The sequence below is a fragment of the Cricetulus griseus genome, assembly GCF_003668045.3.
Source record: "Cricetulus griseus strain 17A/GY chromosome 1 unlocalized genomic scaffold, alternate assembly CriGri-PICRH-1.0 chr1_0, whole genome shotgun sequence".
NCBI lineage: Eukaryota > Metazoa > Chordata > Mammalia > Rodentia > Cricetidae > Cricetulus > Cricetulus griseus.
Window position 1 is genome coordinate 12,242,197 of NW_023276806.1, and position 27,727 is coordinate 12,269,923.

The 27,727-nt window shown below is 41.9% G+C and overlaps 1 protein-coding gene across 3 annotated transcripts in view; it reads right to left on the bottom strand.

Moving 5' to 3' along the window:
• The window catches only part of Ttll7 (tubulin tyrosine ligase like 7), a 117,781-nt gene that overhangs the window by 63,660 nt on the left and 26,394 nt on the right, over positions 1-27,727 (bottom strand). For 2 of the 3 annotated variants that reach the window (XR_003481317.2, XM_027395935.2), the window contains exons 2-10: positions 21,361-21,559; positions 21,063-21,194; positions 19,232-19,353; positions 18,167-18,234; positions 14,604-14,762; positions 12,289-12,505; positions 6,589-6,753; positions 3,514-3,672; positions 426-520 (exon numbers count right to left, since the gene is read on the bottom strand). Coding sequence is in view for 2 of the 3 variants with exons in the window: in XM_027395935.2 (XP_027251736.1) it covers positions 426-520; positions 3,514-3,672; positions 6,589-6,753; positions 12,289-12,505; positions 14,604-14,762; positions 18,167-18,234; positions 19,232-19,353; positions 21,063-21,194; positions 21,361-21,385 (1,142 nt within the window). In the remaining variant the exon portion in view is untranslated. Of the gene's footprint in view, positions 1-425; positions 521-3,513; positions 3,673-6,588; positions 6,754-12,288; positions 12,506-14,603; positions 14,763-18,166; positions 18,235-19,231; positions 19,354-21,062; positions 21,195-21,360; positions 21,560-27,727 lie in introns of those variants that run through there. The other variant, XM_027395936.2, reaches the window with a different exon arrangement.

The following is a 27,727-nucleotide window of genomic DNA, read 5'->3' on the forward strand; positions in this document are numbered from 1 at the left end:
CCAGACAGTGGAGGAAAGGCTCACCTGATGTTTGGGGACCCTAGAAAGTTGAAGAGAAACTCATCTGATGTTTGAGGGACCCCAGAATGTGAAGGAGAAGCTCATATGTTGTTGGGGACCCCAGACATTGTAGGAGAAACTCATCTGAAGTTTGGGGGACCCCAGCAAGCACAGGAGAAGCTCACCTGATGTTGGGGACCCCAGCAAGCACAGGAGAAGCTCACCTGATGTTGGGGGGACCCCAGCAAGCACAGGAGAAGCTCACCTGATGTTGGGGACCCCAGCAAGCACAGGAGAAGCTCACCTGAAGTTTGGGGGGCCCCAGAGAGTGGAGGAGAAGCTCACCTGATGTTGGGGACCCCAGCAAGCACAGGAGAAGCTCACCTGAAGTTTGGGGGGCCCCAGAGAGTGGAGGAGAAGCTCACCTGATGTTCAGCAGCTTGAGTGCATTTAGTAAAACTCCCCTTTTGACATCATAATCTATTTTCTGATCAGTTCCAAAGCTTGGGGCTCGATTAATCTGAAATTTACAGAGAAAACATGAGTTTGGCTGCACGTCGGGAGGTCAATACATAATCCAGTCATGTTTACTAACTGGTAATTTCCAGTCATCAGTCTCACAAGGAAGATGCTCCAGTCCCCACAACCACACCCGTTTTTCTATTGCCCTATGGCAAAGAACTGCAGAGAAACATCGGCAAGACCAGCTCCTCCATATACAACAGAAGTTCCTCAACCCATGGCGGTCAAATGGTCCTTTCACAGGGGTCTCCTACGACCATCAGAAAACACAGGTATTTACATTAAGATCCATAACAGTAGTAAAATTACGGTTATGAAGTAGCAATGAAATAATTTCATGGTTGGAAGTCACACAGCATGAGGAACTGTATTAAAGGGCCGCAGCGCTAGGAAGGTTGAGAACCACTGCTCTACATGGTTAGTGGTTTCTGTCAGTATTACCTGGGCACTCCAAGCTACTGGCCCACGCCACCAAGCCTTAGAAAAGGTAAAAGTAACCTATCTTGAGAGTTGGGAAGACCCATAGTAGATATATTTATGACATAATAATAGTCACACATATGTGTACGTTTAGCACGTAGGAACGACAAGCTCCCTCCTTTCACCACCTAAGACCTTCTTGATGGGTTCTGTTGCTTCCTTCATTATAAATTGTTGCTTTTCTCTACCTGGCTCAACAGTGATTCATTAACTTTCATCTCAGATAGCATTGGTTCAACCACCTGGGAGACATTCCTGACAACAGGCACAGGCTGGGCTCAATTTTCCAACCTGAGAGTGGCTTTTTGGTTTGGTTGTTTGTTTGGTTGTTTTGGTTTTTTGCCAGTATTTTCTTTTATTTTTACTACTCATATTTACATATCCATCCCCCCATTCCCTCGTCCCCCCATCCTCCCATGTTCCTCACCAACCCCCCCCCAGCTCATCCCCCAACTCCTCCCCAGGGACAGTGATGCCCTCCACGGGGGACCTTCAAAGTCCATCATATCATTTGGGGGAGGACCTAGGCCCTCCTTGCTGTATCTGGGCTGCAATAGTGTCCCTCCATAGGAAATGAGTTCCCAAAGTCCATTTGTGCTCTGGGTTAAAGACTGGCTCCACTGTTTGAGATCTGATAGACTGTCTTGGCTTCCTAGCTGGCACCCACATTCAGAGGGCTTGGTTCGGTTCAATGCTGTTTCCCAAGCTTTATGACTAGGCTGTCCCTGAAAGTGTTTTTAACGCTTACAAATTTCTTTAAGTTTGCCAATGACAATCGTTGCTGGGATTCCAAGTAGCTAGTCATCTCATCCTCCGAGGCGCCTCTGTTTTATTCCACATGGTGGCGCCAGAAGGTTTTCAACACTGAATGTGAGCCTGGCAGCAGCATCAGTTGGCAGCAAAATGCAGAGCAGGCTCTCAAAATAGGACATTTAGTATCTGAACATGCAAACTGTTCACTGTTCACAGATAGTAATGCTGTGGAGGGTTTTATTAGTGATTCCGCATTGAGTTAGGCAGAACCAATGAAGAAATACAAATAATAAAGAGATGTGTTTATTGCGAGCCTTTTAAAGAAAACATACAGAATCCAACTGTTAAGTCAGTTCTGATTTAGCAACCTGATGGAAAGCTCCTAGGAACAAATGTTTTTTGTAACATCTAATTCGGATTCTATATACAGCTCTTACTCCCAGCAATCCTTTTAGTTCATCCTTGTGAAACATGAGCATGCCTTCACTGCTCCACACATCAGGGGTAAGTGACCGGGACAGGAGCAGAGGAAAGCACAGCCACAAGAGGAAACAACTATCAAGGTCCAAGTGTCCAGTCTTCAAGATTCCAGGCCTTACTAAGAAGGAGGGTCCATGCTACACAGTCAAGTACTTTTCCACCCAAGGATGGCAGAAGCAAAGAAAACATGATTCCGCCAAGTCTTGTTTCTAGGACCAGGCTGGACTAAAATTCTAGGTAGCAGATGGATTTTCCTGGACATACAATACATGTTATTTGCCTAGAATATATGAATACACTTCTTCTCTTTCTCTCCCTCTCTCCCTCACTCAAGTTAGAAAACTGTGCTTTCCTTCCAAATGTTTTGAACCAAGGTCTCACTTAGCACACGTTCGGGTTCTCTTGCAAAAAGCTGCAGACTCTGGTGTGACTTGTGACTTCTCAGTCACTAACGACAAGAGGGACGCCCTCTGGAATGAAAGGTGGTGGCTGATGGCAGCTTCTGTGGTAGTAAGTTCCTTCAACTACAACTCACTCTGGAGACATAGTTCAAATGAGTGTGTGAGTAGCCCCGAGAAGTTAGATTCTTCCTGGGACCCCAGTTTGCGGTCCTAGAGTAAACATCTGGATGGGAGACAGCTGGAAAAGGCTTGTGAGGTGCTGTGTGAATTACGCAAATGTAAACGTGGCTGCACAATACACTAGTGTCTTGAGCAAAGGGCATTTTGATATTCTTTATAATGTTCTATATGTTAGGTGACATTTTAAAATAAAAATAATAACTAGAGGGGACAGATAGCAAATCCAAAGACATTTCAGGAATATCAAATGGCCGTAAGGGAGGATTTATGTTTATTGTAATGCTGACTACTGGACACTAAATAGTGAGCCAGCAGGAGCCCCTCTCTCCATGAAGTGTTTAAAGACACACTAAAGTCAGGGTCCAGAGGCAGTGGCCATCCAGGGGAGATGTAATATCCAGAGCTCATGAGGCAGTAGGTAGATGCCACCAGGTTGAGGAAATATTCATGTAACCAGCAGACAGCTCAGAGGCAGCAAGCTCGCACTTCAGCTCACTGGATCTTAATGAGAGGAAGCAATATGAGATCATATTGATTCATCTTTGGAAAGACTCTGGCCCGAGAATTTTCAGTCACCTCCTCCCACACACTCCATTCAGGCCTCATTGCAGCCAGCGAGCTGGGGACTCCTTGCTAAGCGCACATTTGAAACATAAGAACAGTGCTGTATTCTTCTTCTTCCTAGAGAATACCTTACCTCCAGAAGCCATGGCTTTAGCTTTCTATCCAACAAGATGTCGAACCCCAGGACTTCAAAACAGACGCTTTCACTTCCTGGTGGCTGACCAGGTCTGCACATCCGATAGGCATGCAGGACATGAGGTTCTGCCACAATCAGGGTCTTCACCACCAATTCCTATCGAGGTTGTGAGGAAAGATATGAAAGTGCCTTTGTTAGGATGCTGTTTCATACGAAAATGGCCTGGGGAGAAGCTAGCATCCTGCTCTTCCTCACTTCCTCTAGCTCTGCCATTTGCCCTTTGCCCTTTGCCCACCCATCGCTCTGGCCAAACTCTCTTTGAATTTCCCTACTTCTTCCCACCTGGGGCTCGGTGCTGTCCCATCTTCCTGGAGCATCCTTCCTTAGATTTTCATGCCTGATCACTAAATATTCAGACAGGGCTTCCACAATCGTGCTTGAAAGGCAGCCACACTTGGAAATGCATCCTAGTACCCACAGCATGCACCAACTGACGCTTTTCTCTCTGTGTTTCAACAAGACCCTTGTACTTTCTATATTTTTACACCATCCCAGCACCCATAATAATACCTGGCATTGGAGATGCTTAAAAATATTTGTAAACAAATAAGATAAAGAGGAATATGGCTTAGCCCTTTACAGAAGGAGAAAAGAGTGATAGAGAAGAAAAATTCTATGGAGGGCGGAGCATTTCCCAACAGCGTTATGGGACCACCACTTAGACAGATATTGAAGGGCTAGGAAGAAAGCTCGTGGGTGCTGCTTTTATTCATGGTGCTGGCTTGTACTCTGTAAAGGTTTCTCTGAGAAGGAAATGCATCCTGGCTATCACAGCTGGAGAGCTGCCTCAGTGGTTAAGAGAACTTCTTTCAGAGGAACCAAGTTCAGTTTCCAGCACCCACAAGGCAGCTCACAAGCATCTAACTCCAGTTCTAGACACTCTGGTACCCCCTTCTGACCTACACCTACACCAGGCACACACAGTGCATATATATATGCATGCAGAATATCTACACATATAAAAGTTTTCCATGAGGAAACAGTAGAATATGGGAAAGATAGCCACTTTGCTGGCCTCTACTTACATCGGCTTCCTAACTCCTACTGTCTGAAAATAGGTCACCATAAAGATGGTTAAGTCACTTCTTGGTTTATGCCTGACTCTCCTGCTTCTTGTCTAGGCAGTGAAAGCATGGAGTTCAATTCTGAGTCTTGTTTTTCCTGAATGTAAGCCACTAAGGGACAGGCTGCGAGCCCAGACACAAATTCCAGCACAGTGCCTAGAACAGGGTGTTAGCTACTTAACTACTGTTCTATTGGTGGTCTGTCATTTCTCAGGAGTCAATCTCATGGCTCAGGTGAAATAGTCTACCACTGGGTGGAAGCCATATTACTTGGAAAAGGGAAAGGGGTGTTAACCTCATTGCTGCCACCCAGAAACATAACAGTTCAAATAACTGCATACACACAGACACTTTAATGTTTGTAATATCGTCTTTGGAACATTTTAAAAATATCCTCATTTAATCACTATATGCATTTTAACTAACACACTAAATATCACATTTGTAGACAAGATCATGCAATGTGTTAGAGATTAAAGGGCTTGCATTAGTATTTTGGGCTCACATCTAAAACTTATACTTCAAGATCTAACACACAAGCTCATTTCCATACCCTCCCTTTGTCTTGTTAGAGCACTTTCTCCTGACTCAATTGGGCAGGAAAGGTACTGTCTAAAAACAGTGTCGGAAGAGGAGATTGCAACTACTTTTTGCTGGCTGGTCCTTCACTCTCGTGTCCCCCTACTAAGGCAGACCAATAGATTACATTTTCACAAGAACTCAAAGACCCAGACTCATACAGAAGTAATGTGCTGGTAAAGATGCAAAAAAAAAAACCAAAATGTCAGAAAGTGTATAGTATTTTCTTGGTTCTGCTGAGACAGTGATCTAAGGGCTTGGAGTGGATGGATGGATGGATGGATGGATGGATGGATGGATGGATGGATGGATGGATGAGTGGATAAAAGGATGGATGATGGATGAAAATGGGTGGGTGGGTGAGTGGATGGATGGGTGGATTCATGGGTAGGTGGGTGGATGGATGGAAGGGCGGGTGGATAAAAGGACGGATGAAAGGATGGAATGATGGATCTGTAAACAAGAAAAACTCCTTTCCTTCACCTTCAAACTAATTCTATACTAAAAATAAATTTCTTCCTATTCTATTGCAGATATAGCGTGCGTTCTCCCTTCCACTCTTCCTGAAAACAGATAAATCCTTGACCCTCTTCTGCATTGTGGACAATCAGTTACCCCCAGGTCGAGCTCCTTGTCTCTCTTTCACTAGGGTTCACCCTAAGCCATCTGTTCACCTCAACTACTTCCAGGGCCTTCCCAAGTGTCTTCTCTGCCTATCCTTACTGCTGGCTTTAATCCAGCCTATGCCTGTTTTGATGTGTCTTTCAGATGCAGACATTTGATCATATTAATCATATTGTTGTCCTTTTAAAAATTGAATGAGGTTGTCAAGACGGTTCAGCAGGTGAGGGTGCTAGCTACCAAACCCGGTGAGCCTCATTTGATCCTCAAGCTTCTCTACAAAGGGAAAAGCAACTCTCACAAGTGTCCTCTGAATGTATGCTGTGGCATACATTTGTGCACTGGTACATACACACACACACACACACACACACACACACACACAAATTTCAGAAAAGAAGAATGATCTCAAATCCTCTTCAGATGCAAAAGTTGGTCCACACATCACTTCAGCAGGAACCTCATGCAAACCTCCACAGACCTGTGATACCCTCTGCATCTCTCCCAATCTCATCCCTCCATGCACTGACTGTGCTGTTATCCCTATATAGCACACCTATCTCTAGAAATTAGGTTCTTACTGGCTACAGCCTGTCACAAGTCTACTTTCTTTTAAAAAACAACAACACAAAAAAAACCTCATCTGCTCAACCTCATGTACTAGGCTTTAAAAAAAAAAAAGGTTTGGTGGTATTTAAATTTCATGCTAATGAAAGACATTTATGGTTACAGAATAGAAGAATCTTACTGAAATATCACTCCAGAACTTGGAAACATCATGCTGATTGGCGTGTAGGAATTCTGTAAACCACTTGATTGAACGTTTACTGCCTTTGTCTTCGGTTTCATTGCGTTCAAACCGCTCATTATGTTTGTTTACCGAGTAGTTGGTCAAATGCATGTACAACTGGGTCTGTAAGGAGGAAGAACAAAGTGTTGCCACCTAGGAGAGCCACAGCCACATGACATCACAGGGAAGAGAGCCTCAATAAACCCCAGAAGTTCTTCAGGCAGCATACTTGAGCAACGCTGCTCCTAGAAGCCAGGGGTTGATAATAGAAAATTCCTGAAGATTGTGATCTGAATAATCAGATAGTCCCTGCAAAATGCTGGTCAGTGAGGCCCAGGGACCCCAAAATCAATACAGAAAACAGCCACTGCCGCTGAGTCCCCACCAGGGCTAGACACTACTCCTGAAAACCCTGCATGCTCTGTTCACAGGACGCACAGAAATTAAACCAGAACTGTGTGCTGATATGTTGCTTGTACAAATAAAGCCTGTGCAGGGGTCAGAGAATAGAGCTGACTATTAGCTAACCACAGAGGTCTGGAGGTCTGTACAGACAGACAGGAAGTGATATGGCTGGGCTGAAACAGGATACAAGCAGGGAGAAACAGGAAGTCGCTCTCTTGTCTGCTAAGAAGCTAAGAAGGCAAGGTGTGTTGTGGCAGAACTGAGCTAAAACCTTCCTCCTGGCTGCCTTGTTTCCATAGTGTTAGAGGATGCTATGCTGTGGGGTTAGAAAAGTTATCCTCGGTCTTGTTGATGACCAAGCAGGTAAGATGTGCTTACTGCTGTAACAGTGACAAGTCAGTTGTCAGATAACCAACCACATCCTAATTGGACTCAAGGTCCACTCCAGAGCAGTGAATCCATATCTGGTACTGTAAACCCGGTCAAAAACCCAAGACTGGAGAGACAGTCGATCAGAATGAGGAAGCTATTGCTGCTGTCCTGCCAAGTGGATGTGATTCACCTGCTAAACTGCCTTCTAAATGAGGGTGTGTTTGCCCATGAGTTAGTGCTGCTGAGTGCTGACCAAAGAAGCTTCTCTGTGCAGCGGCCTGGGTACCTACCAAGACTCACTAGTCAACGGGATGCACACACGTCACAGGTGAGTGTTCAGCTACATTCTGAACATCTGCATTGCCCCCTCCAAAGCTTAGTGGACGTCAGAGAGGGGGAAGGAAGGGCTGGAGGAAGGGGTAGAATGCTGTACAATGTTTTCTTCTGGAAATGGCATGGCCATTGCACCCATGAACTCACAAAAGCTGTAATTACTTGCACCAAGACACAAGAGCATTAGAACAGTCCATTGATGAAGGCCCACCCGCCTCACTGAGGGAACTATAGGAAACAAGTGATGGCCGGGGTAGAGACGGACATTTTCTCCAATGGAATAGAAAGCAGTAGGGATGCCTATGCTCCTGTAAATAAGCCCTTCCCAACGGCCCTGTAAGGAACCCAAGGAAACTAAAACATAAAAAGACATGCAAGAATAAAAGAGGCTGCTTAGAAAGAGATAGGGTATCAAAGAGTGGGGGGGGGCAAGACAGGGCAATGGGGGAATATGATCAAAATGTATCATGTGCATGTATGAAACTATCACAATGAGGCCCATTATTATGTATAATTAATATATCCTAATTAAAATCATAAACCTCTAAACAATACCATCTGATGATCTTGGTGCTTAAATATTTTCCAGTGAAATTTTACTTTTCCCTTGAGAGAACTGTGTGTGTTAGTAGTACTGCAGAATGACTTTGCTAATTATTTATGATATCTATAATTAAAGCACCAAATGAATAGACAAAAACTAAAATGTGAAACTAGACTTTGTTGAATCAAAATACTCGGAGTCTGCCTTCATTAGCCAATGTGCTTTTAATGCTTGGTCTCAACATGGTTCATCCAATCTATTCGAGGAAGGAATTTTCTAAGAAACTTTCCCCTTCTCTTAAGAGAACAATTGAAAAATGAAAGCATCAGTAAGCAGGGTACCCAAAAGACAGGACTACAAACACATGTGTCCCTCACTCCACTCTGACTGAGAAGGCACCTGCACTCTGCAGTCAGTGGCCTTGGTGTCAGCAGGCTGTGCATTTGATAATACTGGACAGATGCCAACTGTGAAACAGACCTGGCTCCATGTTGCTGTTTGTCTTTTAGACTCTTTGTATTATTTTGTTGTTTTAGATAGGAGTGTTTGTTGTTAACAGGGGCTCACTAGATAACCTGGAACTCACTGTGTAACCCATACTGGCCTGATACAATAATCCTCTTGCCTCAGGTCCATGAGGTAGCCACCACACCTAGTTCTTTTGTTTGTTGTTACCATTTCCTTTAGGTAAACTTGAAAATAATCCAAAATTCAAAACTTCTATTAACTCTCAGTAAACATCTAATGTTTCCTCATCAAATTAGCATAAACATTAACAAATTCTATCTTTAATTACCACCCTTTTCCTAATCCTATTCCCCAAGATAGTTTTGAGTAGAAAAGCTGCATCATGGTGAATATTATGTGTGTGTGTGTGTGTGTGTGTATATATATATATATATATATATATATATATATATATATTCTACAGACATGTATATTTATATATTCTACACATATAACTATTATTTTGATTCTTGATAACTAACTTACCCTTCTGGCATTTTATCTTTAATATAATTCCAGGGTTCTGTGTATTAATTAAAATCTTCAAAGCAAATAAGCAGAGACAGCTTCTTCTTTATTAATCTGTGTGCCCATCACTACTGAAAATGTTTTTTCATTCATGATGCAATATTTAAGGAGGGCCGAAAGAACCCCAGGAAAGCCCATAGATGTTAAATTGTGTAGCTATTCCCAACACTGCTTGTCATCACATAGACTTAATCAAGTGAGCTGATAAATACGAAACTTCTGAACAATGGACCAGTCTCTACAGCAGATGGGCATGCTGGCATGTGCCTATAGTTCTAGCATTCAGAAGGTGGAGACAGAAGAATCCTGAGCACAAGCTCATCCCTGGCTACATAATGAACCTAGGTCAGCCAAGGTTAGATGAGACCCTGTCTCAGCAAAGCAAAGCAAAGCAAAAATATGAAAGCTATATTTCAGCATTTGTCATAATCTCTGTTGTAGTCATGAACAAAATAACATGTAATGATGTCGATCAATCCACTAATAACTACAATCAAGTTTACAATATAATTTCCTATTAATACAGGAACTACTAAAACTGTACATTAATTATTTTAAAAATTAGAAATTAGAGTAAAAAGAACTATGCAACATCATGCCATCCCAAAACCACTAAAGAAACTGTTTTCACTTTTATTTCATCTTTTTAAAAACAACCTCTTACATAATTGTATAATCAGTTTACATAAAGTTTTGATTTTTTTCCACACTACCATCCAGGGATTCAGTAGTGAAATATACAGATAAACGATAGATACTGGCATTTAAGAAGAACTTACCTTTTCTATATATGTGGGAACCAAAAGCAGTAACTTACATGTTCAAAACTACCAAGTTAAGCCCAGGGCTTGTACCTCTCTTTTCCCAGACTTCATTATGATCGTAGCCCGGTGAAATTACTATGTATACGCAGCTTAGCATTTCAGAACAGAAGCCCCCAAGCCTTGTCATGTCTAACATTATCAGTAGATATCATCACCTTGCAAAACATGACCCACTTTTACCCTTTCCAATTATTTAAATGATAATCTACAAGCTGGCATGTCCTAAGAACTCAGGCAGTTCTTCCGTGAATAACCGAATCCATGTGGAACAGATCCAGTTGAAGGTCAAAGCCAAATATGTTAATTTCCCACAAAGCCTTCAGTAGCTGCTGAAGTCCCTTGCCATGGGAATACAGCTCATTCTCCTAGGGTCCAGGCCAAACAGGACGAGTTTTGTCTGACTTCCCTTACCCCACATGCCCAGCTCTTCACCTCTCCACAGCAATGCTCTCTGTGTGACCTTAACTATATCTCAAATCCATTCTCAATTCCTAGTCTGGCCCCAATTTCAGAGTCAGCTCCCATCTCACACGGCTAGACTGAAATGGTGTACGATTCCCCACAATTCAAGTCTCTGTTATCGCCCCCTGTGTGCTCTGTTCCCATCTCACTTTCCACACGGCAGGCCAGATGGACTTCTTAAAACCCCAAATGTAATTCATTTCAATGTATCTTCTTGAGTTGAATCCCCAAGTCCTGGAAAGTCCTTTGCAATGTATGGAAAATCCTGCTTTGGGGACCCTCTGGCTCATCACTGAACAGACACATCATTTCTCCTGCCCTGCACTTTACCCAAACTGAACTTGTCTGCTCCCTACAGACTTTTCATATTCTTTCCCATAATCCTCTCTTTTGTGAGATGCTCTCCCCAGCCCTGAGCCTGGCTAGCTCATTCCTCAGTCTTCTTCTCTGACCTCAGACTCCATCTGGAGGGATGGCCCACTCTGCATTCCCATACCTCCCTCAGATTCAGAGACCCACATTCAAACTTGCAATCAGGTTTTCTAAATGCTGACTTGACCTGCTACCTCTCCACTAGACTGCTGCTTCTATGAAGTCACACTCTGTATTTAAGTAATGTTTACATTAATGTTTCCTCAAAACAGCAGAACTCTAAGGAACGCAGTGCACTTCAAACATTACATGGGGAAAGCTAAAAATAAACTTTGGAACTATAAATAAAATATCTATTTTGATGTCTTTTCCTAAATATTTTTATAGTTCCCTCATTTTTTCCTTGCCAGGTTTGCAAAATTTTAGTTTACTAATGCTAACAACTCTGAGGGTCAGCCACTATTTATTTTTGAAATGACTGATCTTACAAGAAGCACATGCAAACATCAACAAGAAAGAGGAGGAGGATTTGGCCTTTGAAAAGCTGAGAAACAATAACTTACCTTTCTTATAGTCAGTATATTCACAATATAAGATTACAAGCTAACTAAAAATGTATGGATGATAGATTACAATTTAACATGTATAAGCAATAAATTACAGTTTATTATATTCATGGAAAATTATAGTTACAACTTGCATGAATGTGAACTGCTGTACAAAGAAAATCTTAGTGAAAAAATACTTATAAAATGGTTCATTTAATAGACCTCTCAATGCATACAGAAACTGTCCATTTTTTCCTTAACTTCATATATCGTTAATGCAAATTTAGAGCCTACCTCCCTTTACCACTAAAAAACAACCCAAACCAGTGATAACTTTTGATTTTTATCTTCACACATCCTGCCATGTTTACATGTTCACACTGTACCTTGTACACAAAGCATCCTCAGACTTCAGCTCTCCCATAAGGAGTTGAACACCGTGATCCCTATGTTTTACTACATTTCCCACACAACATTGACTTTATTTCTAGTACAGCCATTTCTAAAGAGGTCCCTGCACAGAGACACAAGCTCAGAAAGCAAACCAGAGAAAGAATCTTCCCCCAACTAGCTAATCGTATATTCTGTCTGGTTTCCACAAAGCTGTCTTTAAGTGAGAAGCAGCCTGACTTATGCAAGTGATTCTTCCAACCACAGGCTCCTTGGGGAAGGGACCTGGAACCAAGCAGTCCTTATACAGCATATGACTTACAGGCAGACACTGAACAAATGAGTGATGACTATATTCTCTATTGTGACTTACCAAGTTGGAATCATTTGGTGGGATGTACTTCTCTGTCCCCATTCGCACAAGCCCATCATGGTAGAGAAATATCTTTAATGGATCACAGGATGTCACCAAAATATAAATCCGTAAATCAAACTTGTAGCCTTCCATTAGGAAAGGCTTTTCAATGTATTCTTGAACTATCAAATGATCCTGAGATGGAATTTTATCCCCATTTCTTATCAATGAAATCCTAAGTTTAAAGGAAACAAATAAAAAGAATTTGATATGGAGGTTGAAAAGCCGGGAAAAAGATGTCATCTATGTCCTCAGGACGAGAACAGTGCTGCAGAAACTCCAAAACCCGTCCCTCCACAAGAGCGACGAGTGGGGTGGAGTCAGAGGCAGTTCTGTGGAGGCACAGAAGTTCAACAAAAGCTTGCAACACCCAGAGAACATTTTACCACGGAGGGAGGAAGAGTAGAGAGGGAAGGAAGGGAAGACAATAGCAGCTAAATTCTGGTTAATGGAGCTTTTGGCATTTTAACTAATTCCTTTACATCACTCAATCACAGTTCAGGGGTGGTTTTAACAGCAATCCAGTTCCCAGCCCAGAGGCTAGTTCTACGGTGGGCCAAGTGGACCTGCTTCTTATGGCTGTTTACTTTGACCTCTCTGGGTCTCTCTAGAGGAACTCGGCTTGCTTTGATTTGCCTAACACAAAAATATCTATAATAGAAGAAATGGCTAAATAATTTCAAGAATTTGCAAGAAAATTACTGTTTACATAGAAGAGAGAAAAGTAATGAAGAAAAAATTAAACTACATGAAATATAGCAAGCATGATGATCATAAAGCAAATAGCAAAATGTCAAAGGAAAAACAGTCTCTTTTAGTAACTAAATTAAACTTTGGTAGATTGGCTTGAAAAGCAGGACTTGAGAAATGGATTTAAACATAATTGGTTTAACTGCAATGTCATCTAATAGAAGATCTCCTTTAGAATTAAAGACACAAAAGGTTAAATGTTAAAATGATGGGAAAATGAAAACAAGCAGTATTCTGAAGTGGTTACACTTATATCCAGCTAAACAAAAATTGCCATAACAGACAAGAGACAAGATGTGATGCCATATGATAAGCAAATATCTTAAGAATATAAAAATTATAAATTATATCTCTGATGAGATACAAAATTTAGCAAGAAAAAAGTGATCAAAATGAAGGGAGAAATGACTCAGCCTTGCTAGTTTCAGTCTTCAGTAGCCAATTTTCCATAACAGTCCACTAGGCAGAGTATTGAGAAAGCAGACATAGACAACAGGTAACAGAAGTCCGCTTGATCCACTCACTATTATATCGCAGGACACAGTTCCACAATATAGAGAGTGCCCTCTCTGTGATGTTTTCCCATTCTTTTTCTTTTGCATTGCTATCAAATATATTGTACTAGTATTAATAAACATATTTATTAATTTATCACAAGCATTAAGAAACATACACCAATCATCGTCTCTCCTCCAGTTTCCTTTTCACTAATAGATAACAGGAAGCCAACATGGCGGTAATCAAAGGACACAAAATCTCCACTCACTAACACATTTCTTAATTTGTACTTGACCAAGTATGGTTGAACATGATATATGATTGAATCAGTGCATCATGCTAAAAAGTTAAATTTTTAAAAAATATTTAACTGGACAGCTACCATTTCCAAGGATATTTTGCAGTATAGCAATTTAAATTTAAAAAAAAAAAAGTTCAAATGACTCCCATGCATTTTGCTAAATACGGCCTCAGCCAACTTTCTATTTAAAAAAAAAAAACAGTGCATACAGAAAGATAACATAAGCAAAGGGGATAAAAAAATATCATGCTGTGCATTCTATTTATTCCTGGATAAATTGTGTAGTTCTTTGGCATGTTAGCTTAAAATGTATGTGTAACCTCAATCCAGTCACCACTGCTACAAGAGGAAAACATCCATAAGGCAGGGAATATAGACATTTTGCTTCAAGCATTATCATTATGACAAGATAACTCTCTCTACTTTAGCTCTTCTGTAATAATGTATCTTATTATCCAAGATTATTGAAATTATTATAAGCATCTATTGTGCTTATGAAGAAATAAAATAAAATTTCCCTGCAAGTTATGATTTCTCTAACATCTCACAATTCTGTTATATTTTTAATTGGATTACTGAAGTCTGTTAGAAGATTCAGTCATAAAACATGGTAGTTAGAAACTTATTGGTTTTTCCAGTATGACAGTCAACCATGAGTAATTATGTGCACATCTTTCTCGGCTTTCAACGTTCATATTTTCCAGAAAAAAAAAAATCAACGTACCCATGACCCATTGCACCATTAGCTGGTTTTATTATAAAAGTTTTCTGCTTCCTTTTTTTCTTCAGTTCTTTCACATAGTTTTGGAATTGACTATATTCAGAAGGGAAAATCCATGTTCGAGGAACAAAAGTATAATCCAGGGGCCGACACTTGATCATTCTGTAAATCAGAGAAAGAGGAAATGTAAATTCCATTCAAACATAATAAGTATAAGTCTTAATTTTGTAACTATGAAGACTTAATTTTTGTTCATTTATTCTTTTACTTATTTTTCTATTCAGAAAATGTCTGTGTACTAGACAATAGCCCAAACTTGAGGTTATCAACACTGATTGTGTTTTAATACAAGGAATATTTATTTGATTATGTACTATACTAGGCACTGGTGAAGCATGCAGAATTAGCAAGGCCTTTGCCTCCAGTGAATTTACTGATAGGCTTTGCATACAAGATACTGTAATAATAGACTCATGGTATAAAGGGCAGGCTAACAGGTATTTATTAGTCACTCCTCAGGGAGAGTTCAGGGAGCTCATCATTTATACTGCCATTAATTCTTGGTGTTCCCGACCCCAAGTCATCCACAGACTTCTTTCTACGCTGATGCTTTTCTAAGAAAACCACCTCAAAGTCTGAATCCATAGAAGTTTTATTTGAACGAACCATCAATTCATGTGATTGCACAGCCAAAGACGGTCTGTGGTAGCATTGCACTTGCTAGAATTGCGCCTGTAGTCATCCATAAAGAGAGGATGATGAGTATGTTGGTTTTGAGGGAATGTGGCGTCACTGGAGACAGAGCATAAGGCCTCCCCTCTGCTAGGGAAGGGTTCACTAGTGACACTGTCTTCTTTGTAGTTTTATTAATTCAAGGCAGGCCTTGAACTCACAATTCTCTTGTCTCATTTTCCCAAGTAGCTAGGATTATAATAAGTTTGTGCCATCAAGCCTGGAGAAAAATGTTGACTTTTTGATTTATCCAAAAAGTATTTTATATTTATCAATTCTTAATAAAAATGAAAACAAAGAATGATTTTTTAAAAATATTCTTAAAGGTAGTGCTTTCTCTTTAAACTTTGGGGTGTGTGTGTGTGTGTGTGTGTGTGTGTGTGTTATGTGTGTACCGTGTGTGTGCCTAGTGCGTGAAAAGGTCAGAAAGGGGCCCCCTGGAACTGTGGTTACAAACAGATATGAGCTGCCATGTGGGTGCTGGAACTCAAGCCCTGATCCCTCTGGAAGAGCAGTCCTTAACCAATCCTAACAGCTGAGGCATCTCTCCAGCTCTGAAGATAATATTTTTAAAAGAAACCTTTTTTTTTTCCCTTTTCTAAATATGGAGTGGTCTTTTATAGATGAGTACAGTCTACAAATAAGGTTAGTCAAAGTTAAAATGGAATCCCAGTGGACAGAATGCACAAAAGCAGAGGCTGAGATCTGAGAGCAGAGTTTGCAGACCATCAACAACACACTTCAAGGACTTTCCCAGGGGTTGCTTTTTGCAGTGATGCTGAGCTGGGGCGATAGTTCAGCAGGAAAGAATGCAACAGGGCTCAGAGAGCAAGCCCGTGGGCATGAGCACATAGGCATGACCTCAGAGCTCCGGAGCCTGAGTAAGTAATGGGGTACAGCCACATGTGCACTTAGAACCCCAGCACCACGGGAAAGTGGAGGCAGGAGGATCCCGGGGCTGCCCACTAGCCTGGCTCCGGGTCAGAGAGAGACTTCCTCTGGAGGAAACAAGGCAGAGCATGATAGAGTGGGGCACACAACTTCCTCTCTGGTCTCCAGCAGTATGCATCTGCACACACGAGAATCTGACCCCCCCTCCTGCTCTCTTCCCCGGGCCTCCTGCTCTCTTTCGTAAGCTTGTACACAGATATGACATTACCACCATGAGAGAGGAAATAATATCATTTCCAACTGCAGTGGCTTACAGTATGTTAATCCCACAGCTAGATAATCTCAGTAAAAAAAAAATAATTGATTGGTTTGATAGCTTGACTTTTAAATAAAATTAGTGCTAATGCGATAGTTTTTATTTCAACTCCTTTACATGTGTTTATTATATTGTTTTAACATTGACCTGAAATTAGGCAGAGTTAAGGCTTTTATTAGAACAATAATCTATGTATCTTATTTATCTCATGTACTTAAAAATTATCACATTTTTGCAACCTAAGCTGTTATTGGTACTTTTACTGGTTTTGTTTTGGTTTTTTTTGGGTTTTTTTTGGGGGGGTTGGTTTTTTTTTTTGGTTTTTTTGTTTGTTTGTTTTTTTGTTTTTTGTTTTTTGTTTTTTTTTTACTCTTTATTTTTTTTGAGAGGCGCACCACCCAGCTCCCAAATAAATCTCACACATGGAAACTTACTATTACTTATGAATGCCCGGCCTTAGCTTGGCTTATTTCTCTTCTTCCTTCCTTTCTTTCTTTCTTTCTTTCTTCCTTTCTTTCTTTCATTTCTTTCTTTCAGAATTATTTATTTATTACGTATAGTCTTCTCCCTGCATGTATGCCTGACCGCCAGAAGAGGGCACCAGATCTCATTAAAGATGGTTTTGAGCCACCATGTGGTTGCTGAGAATTGAACTCAGGGTCTCTAAGAACACCCAGATCTCTTAACCTCTGAGCCATCTCTCCAGCCCAGCTTAGCTTATTTCTAGCCAACTTGCTTAAATTATCCCGACTACCTTTTGCCTCTGGGATGTTTCCTTTTCTTACTTCTTTATATCTTACTTTCACTCTTACTCTGTGGCTGGCTGGCTGGCTGGCCCCTGGTGTCCTTCTCTCCTTGTTCTATTATGTTGTATGGACAGATGTACAATTACAAATGATAATCTTTAATTGTAGACATGATGCATTAATTTTTATGAATACTCCTTTTTTTCAAAAATACTGTTTGTTACTAAACATTCATTCTTAAGCCAAAAAGATCCAAGAAAGTCTAACCAACAGAAATGTAAACTGCATAAAAATTCCATGGTTTTTCCAACAGAACATTTAGAGTACCTTTTTATCAGTTTTCACATGAAAGATTTATTCTGATTCCTGACCTGGAAGATGAATGCATAACCCTAAGTGAGCATGGGCACATGTATCCATAAGCATGTATGCACACATGTACCTTGTACAGTGCTTGGAAAATGCTAGATATTTAATAGCCAATAAACACACAGAGAGCTTATGATTCAACAAATGACTTCTCATGAAGTTTCACTAAAAATTGTACAAATATCTGTTTTAAAGAATGATCACATTGTAATAAAAAGCAATCCCAAGACTGTGAAAACTAGTTGGGATCCAGCTCCACTGTGAGCCGTTTGTTTGGCTTTTTGCAAGACAAGTCATCTCTCTGAGCCCATTACGTCCTGTGCAAAGGTAAAGGCTAGAACCTGGGGACCTGGGGGCCGTGGGAACCTGGGGACCATTAGGCCACTCTAGTTCTGAGTGTGTCTCCCCCATCTGACCAGCGTTCATCTGAACACAGCCTTACACAAGGTAATACCACCAGCCACAGTATAAATGTTGCTCAGGTATTCTCTATACAAGAAAATGAAGATTACTTGGTCATATTTCTTGCTAAGAAATCCTTCCTACAGATCTCCCCCATTCCTGGGAAATGGTTGATCCTCTGAAAAATAAAAAGGTAAATATTAACTATTAACATCTACTAAATCAATGGATATGATCTCTTATACTGTAACACAGTTAAGTATATCCTTTAAGATTTATGTTCTAATAGATTAGAAATTATTAATGTAAGGGATTTTAAATTAAATCACTAGCAGTTAACTTTTGAGATTAAAGAATATTAAATTAAAGAATAATAAAATTAAAGATAATACAATTTTAATATTCTGTGTTGGATAAATGGCAATTCAATATCCAAACTGCTTTTGGAACACTAGACATAAATACAGACATTGATAACATGGGACTTAAAATATTTACTCTGTCTGTTCTACCATGCATTCTCTGAATCTAAAGTAATGTGGAGGAGGGGATAGGAGGAGGGGATGACATGGAGGGGGAGGAGAAGAGGGTGTGGAAGGAGGAGGAGGGGGAAAGCAGGGGGAGGGGATTGGGACGGGGATGATATGGAGAGGAAGGAAGAGGGGATTAGGGAGGAGGAGGGAATGGAGAGTGGGGAGGAGGGGAAGGGGGGAGAGAGGGAGGGAGGGAGGGAGGGAGGGTAAATAACAAATGTCAATTGTCTCAGATTCCTTGTAGGCTTTTCTATTTGCTTTTCATTTCTTCTAAACATCTTTGTATTGCACTACAGAGATCAAAGCCAGAAGGCATGCAGGTGATACTTGAGGTGTTTGTCCATACAGACACAACCCATCCCCTGTCACTCATCTTAAGGAGGTACTCAAAGCATCATCTTAGACAGAACTCTTTCCTAGATGCTGCTTTAAAAAAATAAGCTAAAGGTTAAGTGTGGACATGATGCAGCCTTCCTGCGAAAAGCAGCACAGCTGGCTAACAACGACAGGCCATCCAGATAACTCAGAACTGAAATCCAATATGTCAACAGATTAAGAAGCCACATAAAGAAAATCAGGATGGAATTGGTATAACCGCCCCCCCCCCCCACCGGACAGTAACTGCTGGTGACTACTTCCCACCTGGTAGTTCTGCAGATCTGTAATCTTCTCCTGCTGAACAGCAGCATCACACCATATAAGGTTACTTGTTTCATCTTCATCTGGAGATTTCATAAATCCCAATTCATCTATTACTAAACGAACTGAAAGGAAATGGTTAAAATAAATAAGAGTTAAAACCCTTCAAAGACACTCATTGTGGGAGTGTGTACATATATCCGCAGCATTCTGTCTGTGAACTACCCACTACTTACAGCATAAGCTCATAATTAGTGGCAGCAGTCTTATCTAGGGCTAGATTATTCTCCACAGCAGCTGGGAACTGAACTAGACTGCACCAAAAATCCTCAGACTTACCAGAAACACAGCGCTTCCAGAGGGCTTAGAAAGTGACTTTGGCTAGCACCTTGAAAACTCACAGACAGCTAAGGTAACTCTCAGCTTTTCTATGACCTGAACCTAGGTATAAAATTGCCTTTTACCTTTCCTGTTCTTAAAACCAAGCCAGCTCTATTTACTCAGAGTGGGAAACAGGGAAGCCAGGTTCACAGGAGGGACTGAGAAACTGGATCCCTACAGACCCCAACCCTGAGATCCCACTGAAAAAATTTACACTTGGAATTTCCTTTTGACTACAAAGAATATTGCTCCTCCTTAACCTAGATGCTATGGTTAACATATTGGCATTTTTCTTTCAACAAATCTTGAGTTTAAAATTAAGATGAGTCATGCAGTTGGGATAATCTTTGGGTTCTGGTGAATTCTGAGACCTAAAAGAAGAATATGTACAAAGGGCAAAGCTTCAGTGCTCTTTTCTAATGCTTTCTTCATTCCACTAATGAGCGAGGGGTGACATGAACTATCTGGCCAACTCCGTTCAGGTGCAAAACTGGTAACCAGGGACAGTTGGCCTCCAGTCCTACAGGCTCTTGGTTATTTGCTGGAGGAAGAACTGGCTTTATTTACAGTGATGCCTGGAAAACAGGGCCACCTGAAGAAGCCCTGGGACCATCTAAGTGAGGTCAGAGAGCTGCTCTCTGAGGCCATGGGAATGAAGCATGGTGTTATAGTGATCTCTGTGTCATCAAGTACACACACAAGACTTGAGGAAAGAGCCACTCTCCACTGTCACAGATCATGCCATCACAGGATGGCCTCCCTGGGGGCTTTGCTGCTACTGTGATATTGGACACATACAGACAGAGAGTGGGAACAGTAGCATTAGGTCCTATGGGATTCCTCTAATGGGCTAATAGCAGAAAACAGCAACAGGGGCAGAATGATTAATTGACTCATGAGAAACAGAGACACAGCCTCTTAGGTTAAGACCCTGATGATTAGACTAGGAGAACTGACAATGTGTGTGTGTGGGGGGGTGCAGCTCTGCTGCTACCAAAGTCTTGGATCTTCATGTACTCACATTCCAGTGAGGCCAGATGCTTTCAGATTACATAAGAATAGCTGAAAAGATCTACTTTATGTTCACCAATCTTCAGAAGATCAGACAGGTAGGAACCTTTTTATGATGAATTTCAAAGCTCAAATAGCTGATAATGTTGAACATTACAGAAAAATCCAATGTTGGGTATAGACCTACACTTTTTTTTTTCAGCTAAGCTAATTGAATGCATTTTTTTGTTTGAACTGAAATTTTAGAAATCAGCACCTTTTAAAGCAGATCATCCTCCACCGCATAGGAAAAGAATTCTTCTAACCTGTCAGCAGTTTTACAGAAGCAATTTAGAAATCCATTACATAAAAGATAATCATCTCTCCAAACTCTATATTGTTTGCGATGCCAAGGCAGCTTTTCCAACAACCATGAAAAGCGCAGCGCTCTTAAGAAACTCACCAATTTCAAACTTTGTCCCAGCAACGTTCGCTGTAATGACTCCCTTCTTTTTCTTTTTCCTGACTTTCCTTTTCATTGTGCATTGATAAGGTAACTCTGTTTTCAGATCCAGAGGAGAGGAACCCTGAATGACTTTAAAAAGAAATATAAACAGTTGTCACTAAAATAGAAACAATGTAACCAGAAACATTCATGCTGCCCCCAGCAAGGAAAAACTACAAATGGTGACCCTTTCAAAGCATGTATCTCATGTATTCTAAACACGCTTATAGTAGTATGGTTAGGACAATTCACTTACCCCCTTCCTGAGGCAGAGATGGCATGGTCACCGATACCAAATGAGCAAGAAACGTGCGTACAGTACCAAGCTCTCAGTAAATCTGGAAGCCCCTCGTTCATCTACGTAGGATTCGGCCCCAGATCACAGTAAGTTCCTATCATAGTATCTGGGTCAAAATCTCAGATTTCACCACACAAGTTTTGAGCTAGGAAGCTACCTGAAGAGGTTTGAAAACAAAGTTATTTAAGATACAACTTCATGGTATGCTAATGTAATTCTTATCAGAAACCACATAACAACAAACAGTATGCTTGTTAGCCAAAAGAGTATGCATTAATCAATTATTAACCCATATACAAAATGCCAAATTGTGGCTTTCTAGTCTGAAAGCACACAGTCTAAATAGAGAGTTTTGTTTTGGTTTAAACCATAGACCCTTAACTATGTAAATCACACACAAAAAAATAAAACAATAACAAAATTCATCGCTGTCCATTGAACACTGAGAATCTTGAGATTTATAGAAAAAAAAAAGTCAACATTTAATCAAGCCTGAGAGGGAGTTTTTTATTCTCGTGTTATAGAAAAGTCAACTGAGCTCAGAAAGGGCAAATAATTTTCTCCGCTTAAAAAGTAAGAGGTAAAATGGAGACTGATAAGAAGTGTGTCAAAGTCAAAGTCCCTGAGCCAGGAACCCAGACAATCTTCAGTGCGATCTTCAGTGACTTCGCCAGTCACTGAGACAATGCATCTAACATGAGGCAGTGAAATAGCAATGGGGGGGGGGGGCTGCTTGCAGAATGGATGCAGGCAGTGATTCATTTTTACAGGGGCGGGGAGGAACCATGCCTTAAGATACAGACATAAGACAGAGTGGCACAAATTAGATAGGATCATTACCAGGAGGGTATTTAAACACACAGAGACACAATGTTCCCTTAAGGAATGAGCGATCTTGACTCAGCCACACCCTGATAGGACCCACAGAGTGATCTGTGGGCATCTGCATCCAGGTCCTCACTATACTGACAAGTTCATGCTCTCAGCTCTCTCACTTCTCTCTTCCTTGAGTTCTTATAAATCATAATGGGAAAAGACACCAAAACTTTAAGTTTGGTTAAGTTAAACCAAGGAACGACATGGGGACTTTTGCCGGATTATTGGGCTTTTCAGATATACTGCCATATTAAAGTTGACTCATTCAGCCATCATCCCTAATATTCATTATTAACAATAAGATATCATTAAAGGACATTTACAGCCTTACTTATTCTCTGGTATCATTTTGGTGCAAATAATTCTCCAGTATGATTCACTATAAAAACTAGTAAGGTACTATTTATTAGAGACCTACAGTGGGGAGGCAGTACATTGAGTATTTAAAGCAAGTAACCCTATTAGAAAGCTTTGAACTTCAGTTCATTCCCCACAACTTCTAGATAAAGAAACTATGGTTTAAAATTGAAAAGCAAGAGTTTTGATTCACTTCTGCCTAAGTAGGTATCTCATCATCCAGCTCTATTTTTAGACATCACACTAACACTGCACAGACATTTAAGGAGCTTGCAAGGCTAATTTGGTCCTCTGTAAGACTGGCTGTGTTCTGGAAATTCACAATGCTTCGATCCGAACAGGGGAATCACAATAAACATCTCTAAACTGATCTCCCAGCTCCCAATTCCAGCTGGCAACGGGTGAGGTCACCACTCAGAGGGAAGAAAGGAATGGCCTGGAGGTCAGTTCAGTTCTGTTTGGAAGCTCTCTGATACTCAGGAAGGAGACAGTTTGGGATTTCATGACCAACACCTTGTTACTGGAGTAAACAAAGGTCCCTTTACAGTAACACCTCACCATTCCATTAAAAGTCGTTGACAAAGTAAGAGTTTGAAAACTGCTTTCAGGAGCACATCAGGCTTCTAAAACAGATCTGTCAACTTCTGAGCTTAAGATATGAAACAAACAACTTTAAAGTGCGGAATAAAAAGTGTTTCAGTGGCCACAGAACTTAAAGTGCTTATGATTTGGTGGAAGTGCCTGACAGACTTGGGACTTGATTGCATCCCCCCCAGTTCTAATTAAATCACTTTATTTTAGGCAAGGGATTTGAGAAAACACATCTACAACGCCAAGCAGGTAAGCTACTGGTATCCCCTCTCCAAAGGCTAGAGGCACGATTTATTTACCTAGGAAATACTTGAAGCCAACAAGATTTCTCACAGAAATCCAAACAGTCCAAACAGTGCCCTAGAACTCCTCCCCGCTCTTCTTGAGCCTCTACCAATCACCTTAAAACCTAGACAAACAGCTGCTTCAGCCTTTGCTCACGTGTGAGTGATTCTTCCCCCTCCTCTGGCCTACAGTGGGAACCTTTTTTTGTGTCTCATCAAAACCACCCATCTAGAAGGCGAATTCCCCAGAGAAGGAAGTTTCCTTCAGTCTTGCTCAGCACTTCACTCCCACAAACAGAGCCTGGCAATGCTCAGTAGACACTGTTACTAAGTTAATGGGGGCTAAGGGACAAACTTGATCCCCAGTGTAATATGATGAAGGGGTCAATGAGGAGGTGAGCAGGCCACAAAGGTTTCTCTCCTGCACAAAGCTCCATGCAGTCTGTGACCCTTTTTGATCAAGTTAATGTATTAGGAGACTTCAATTACTACTGATTACTTCAAAAGGCTGAACCATGACAAGTGTGCATTAACTCAGTATAATGTTAATTATCACATCTTTGGTGTGTGGAGGAGCTCAGGTGTGTGGAGGAGCTCAGGTGTGTGGAGGAGCTCAGGTGTGTGGAGGAGCTCAGGTGTGGAGTAGCTCAGGTGTGTGGAGGAGCTCAGGTGTGTGGAGGAGCTCAGGTGTGTGGAGGAGCTCAGGTGTGTAGAGGAGCTCAGGTGTGTGGAGTAGCTCAGGTGTGTGGAGGAGCTCAGGTGTGTGGAGGAGCTCAGGTGTGTGGAGGAGCTCAGGTGTGTGAAGGAGCTCAGGTGTGGGGAGGAGCTCAGCTGTGGTGGAGCTCAGGTGTGGAGAGGAGCTCAGGTGTGTGGAGGAGCTCAGGTGTGTAGAGGAGCTCAGCTGTGGAGTAGCTCAGGTGTGGAGGAGCTCAGGTGTGGAGGAGCTCAGGTGTGTGGAGGAGCTCAGCTGTGGAGTAGCTCAGGTGTGTGGAGGAGCTCAGGTGTGTGGAGGAGCTCAGGTGTGGAGGAGCTCAGGTGTGGAGGAGCTCAGGTGTGTAGAGGAGCTCAGGTGTGTGGAGGAGCTCAGGTGTGGAGGAGCTCAGGTGTGTAGAGGAGCTCAGGTGTAGAGGAGCTCAGGTGTGTAGAGGAGCTCAGGTGTGTAGAGGAGCTCAGGTGTGTGGAGGAGCTCAGGTGTGTAGAGGAGCTCAGGTGTGTAGAGGAGCTCAGGTGTGTAGAGGAGCTCAGGTGTGTAGAGGAGCTCAGGTGTGGAGGAGCTCAGGTGTGTAGAGGAGCTCAGGTGTAGAGGAGCTCATGTGTGTGGAGGAGCTCAGGTGTGGAGGAGCTCAGGTGTGGAGGAGCTCAGGTGTGTAGAGGAGCTCAGGTGTGTAGAGGAGCTCAGGTGTGTGGAGGAGCTCAGGTGTGTGGAGGAGCTCAGGTGTGGAGGAGCTCAGGTGTGTAGAGGAGCTCAGGTGTGTAGAGGAGCTCAGGTGTGTGGAGGAGCTCAGGTGTGTAGAGGAGCTCAGGTGTGTGGAGGAGCTCAGGTGTGTAGAGGAGCTCAGGTGTGTAGAGGAGCTCAGGTGTGTGGAGGAGCTCAGGTGTGTAGAGGAGCTCAAGTGTGGAGGAGCTCAGCTGTGTAGAGGAGCTCAGGTGTGTGGAGGAGCTCAGGTGTGTAGAGGAGCTCAGGTGTGTAGAGGAGCTCAGGTGTGGAGGAGCTCAAGTGTGGAGAAGAGCTCAGGTGTGTGGAGAAGCTCAGCTATGGAGGAGCTCATGTGTGTGGAGGAGCTCAGGTGTGTGGAGAAGCTCAGGTGTGTGGAGGAGCTCAGGTGTGTGGAGGAGCTCAGCTGTGGAGTAGCTCAGGTGTGTGGAGAAGCTCAGATGTGAAGGAGCTCAGGTGTGTGGAGGAGCTCAGGTGTGTGGAGGAGCTCGGGTGTGTGGAGGAGCTCAGGTGTGTGAAGGAGCTCAGCTGTGGAGTAGCTCAGGTGTGTGGAGGAGCTCAAGTGTGGAGGAGCTCAGGTGTGGAGGAGCTCAGGTGTGTAGAGGAGCTCAGGTGTGTGGAGAGGCTCAGCTATGGAGGAGCTCATGTGTGTGGAGGAGCTCAGCTGTGGAGTAGCTCAGGTGTGTGGAGAAGCTCAGATGTGAAGGAGCTCAGGTGTGTGGAGGAGCTCGGGTATGTGGAGGAGCTCAGGGGCTCACTCAGCTGTTAGCTTCTGTTTTTCTTCCTGTCAGGAGGTATCAGACTTGCTGCTCACCATTCCCATGCTGTTCTTAATACATTTTTCTTATGCATCAGTTTCTATGCAATACTTGAGTGTGTATAATTTAACTGCGTAACTAATACCCTGTATATATTCTGTTTTCTAAAATTTGAACTTTCGTGTGATTCATCTAGTTCTAGTTCATTTCCTTTCATTAAGAAGTACCACATTGGAAATCACCCTTGAAGTTTAGACAAGATGTTACATCAATGGCAATGCAAAACCACTGAAGGACTTCCCATAGGTTACACCACTGTGTAAAGAAAACAGTGTGAGGGAGACATCTTGAATGTTCATGACAGGGAAAATGAGAACTTGGCCACAGGCAGCATCACATATACATAGAGAGAAAGGCATGGCGGTCCCTAAAGACTTCAAGATGCCTGGCTTAGAGAATCGGGGAGGAGCTGGCATCGTGCAGCAAAAGATCCTCAGAACAGCCAGGCAGTGGTGACGTACTCCTTTAATCCCAGCACTTGGGAGGCAGAGGCAGACAGATCTCTGTGAGTTCGAGGCCAGCCTCGTCTCCAGAGCAAGTGCCAGGACAGGCTCCAAAGCTACACAGAGAAACCCTGCTCAAAAAAACAAAACAACAACAACAACAAAAAGATCTGCAGAAAGAAAATCCAATCCCAGGAGTTCACATTTGCAGAAAATGTAGATGAATAAGGAACACAAAAAGTAAATAAAATTCATAATTAAAGGTAAGACAAGAAACACCTCTACTTTGTATAGAACATGCCTTTAATTAAACACAGTATGGGGCTGGGCGTTGGTTTGGTGGTTAAGCTGCTTACTGCTCTTGCATAGGACTCATATTTGGTTCCCAAAACCCACATAGCTGCCCCCAACTGTCTCTAATTCTAGATCCAGGAGGATCTAATGCAAACTTTTGGTCCCCACAGATACTGTACACATGTGATGCACAGACATACATGCAAGCACAACACTCACACACATAAAATAAAAATAAATCTTAAAAACATACACACAGAGAGAGAGAAGAGTCCTTCCACAGTCTAGCTGAATTGATTTCTCTGTTTCTGCCAAAAAGTGACACTATATACAGCTGCATAACTGGCAAACAACAGATGACATCACCCTAACTGTTCCCCGAACAATAGTGTATTGACCCTCCTCATTGTGTGTTCAAACTCAAATAGTTTGCAAAAGCTACTTGCTTCGTAAACATAAGAAGTTTTGTGTCCCATTCCCAGGCTGGCTATCACAAACCTAAAGAGCTGGCTCTGCAGAAAGTTACAGACCTGAAAGAACCATTTGGTCAGACACTTCTAAAAAACCGGTAGGAGACAAGAGCGCGTAAACCAAAGAATCAAAGATACATTTATTCATTATGGTAACAGAACTAACAGTGGCCTTGGGCAAGAGCACCTCTGATGATTTACTACTATTTGCCTTTCAGATTTCCATAGCTTGCTTGGTATCCGCTCAATGTTTATGACAGAATGACATGACCCAAATGCAGTATCCACAAAGGTCTGTGGCGTGACATAAAACAAACAAGCAAACACGCCGGCACTGCCAGCACAGCATACCTTGAAGGCATCTTCTCTTATTAATATTTGTATTTCCACTATGTGACACAATGAGAAAACACAGATCTCATCACCACGTGTGTAATCAAATGAAGTTCAAATCAAGTAACAGTTATTAAAGTAACAGAAGGCAAAGTTACTTCCTAACATATTAAATGCTTAAACAGAGGCAACAGTCCCTTTGGGCATGTTCTCCAAAAATATAATATTGCGTTCTAAATAGCTCTCACGTTAGATTTCTTTCGTTTGTTTTTAAATAAAGAGAAATGCTTCAAAATCCCTTGCCTAAAATGCTGCCCCTTGAGATAAATAACAGGTTTGTCTTCCTTCCTTTTGCTCCAAGAGATGCTGGCTCCCCTAGTGACATTTGAATGTGATCTACTCTACTGTGCTGGAGGAATATTCC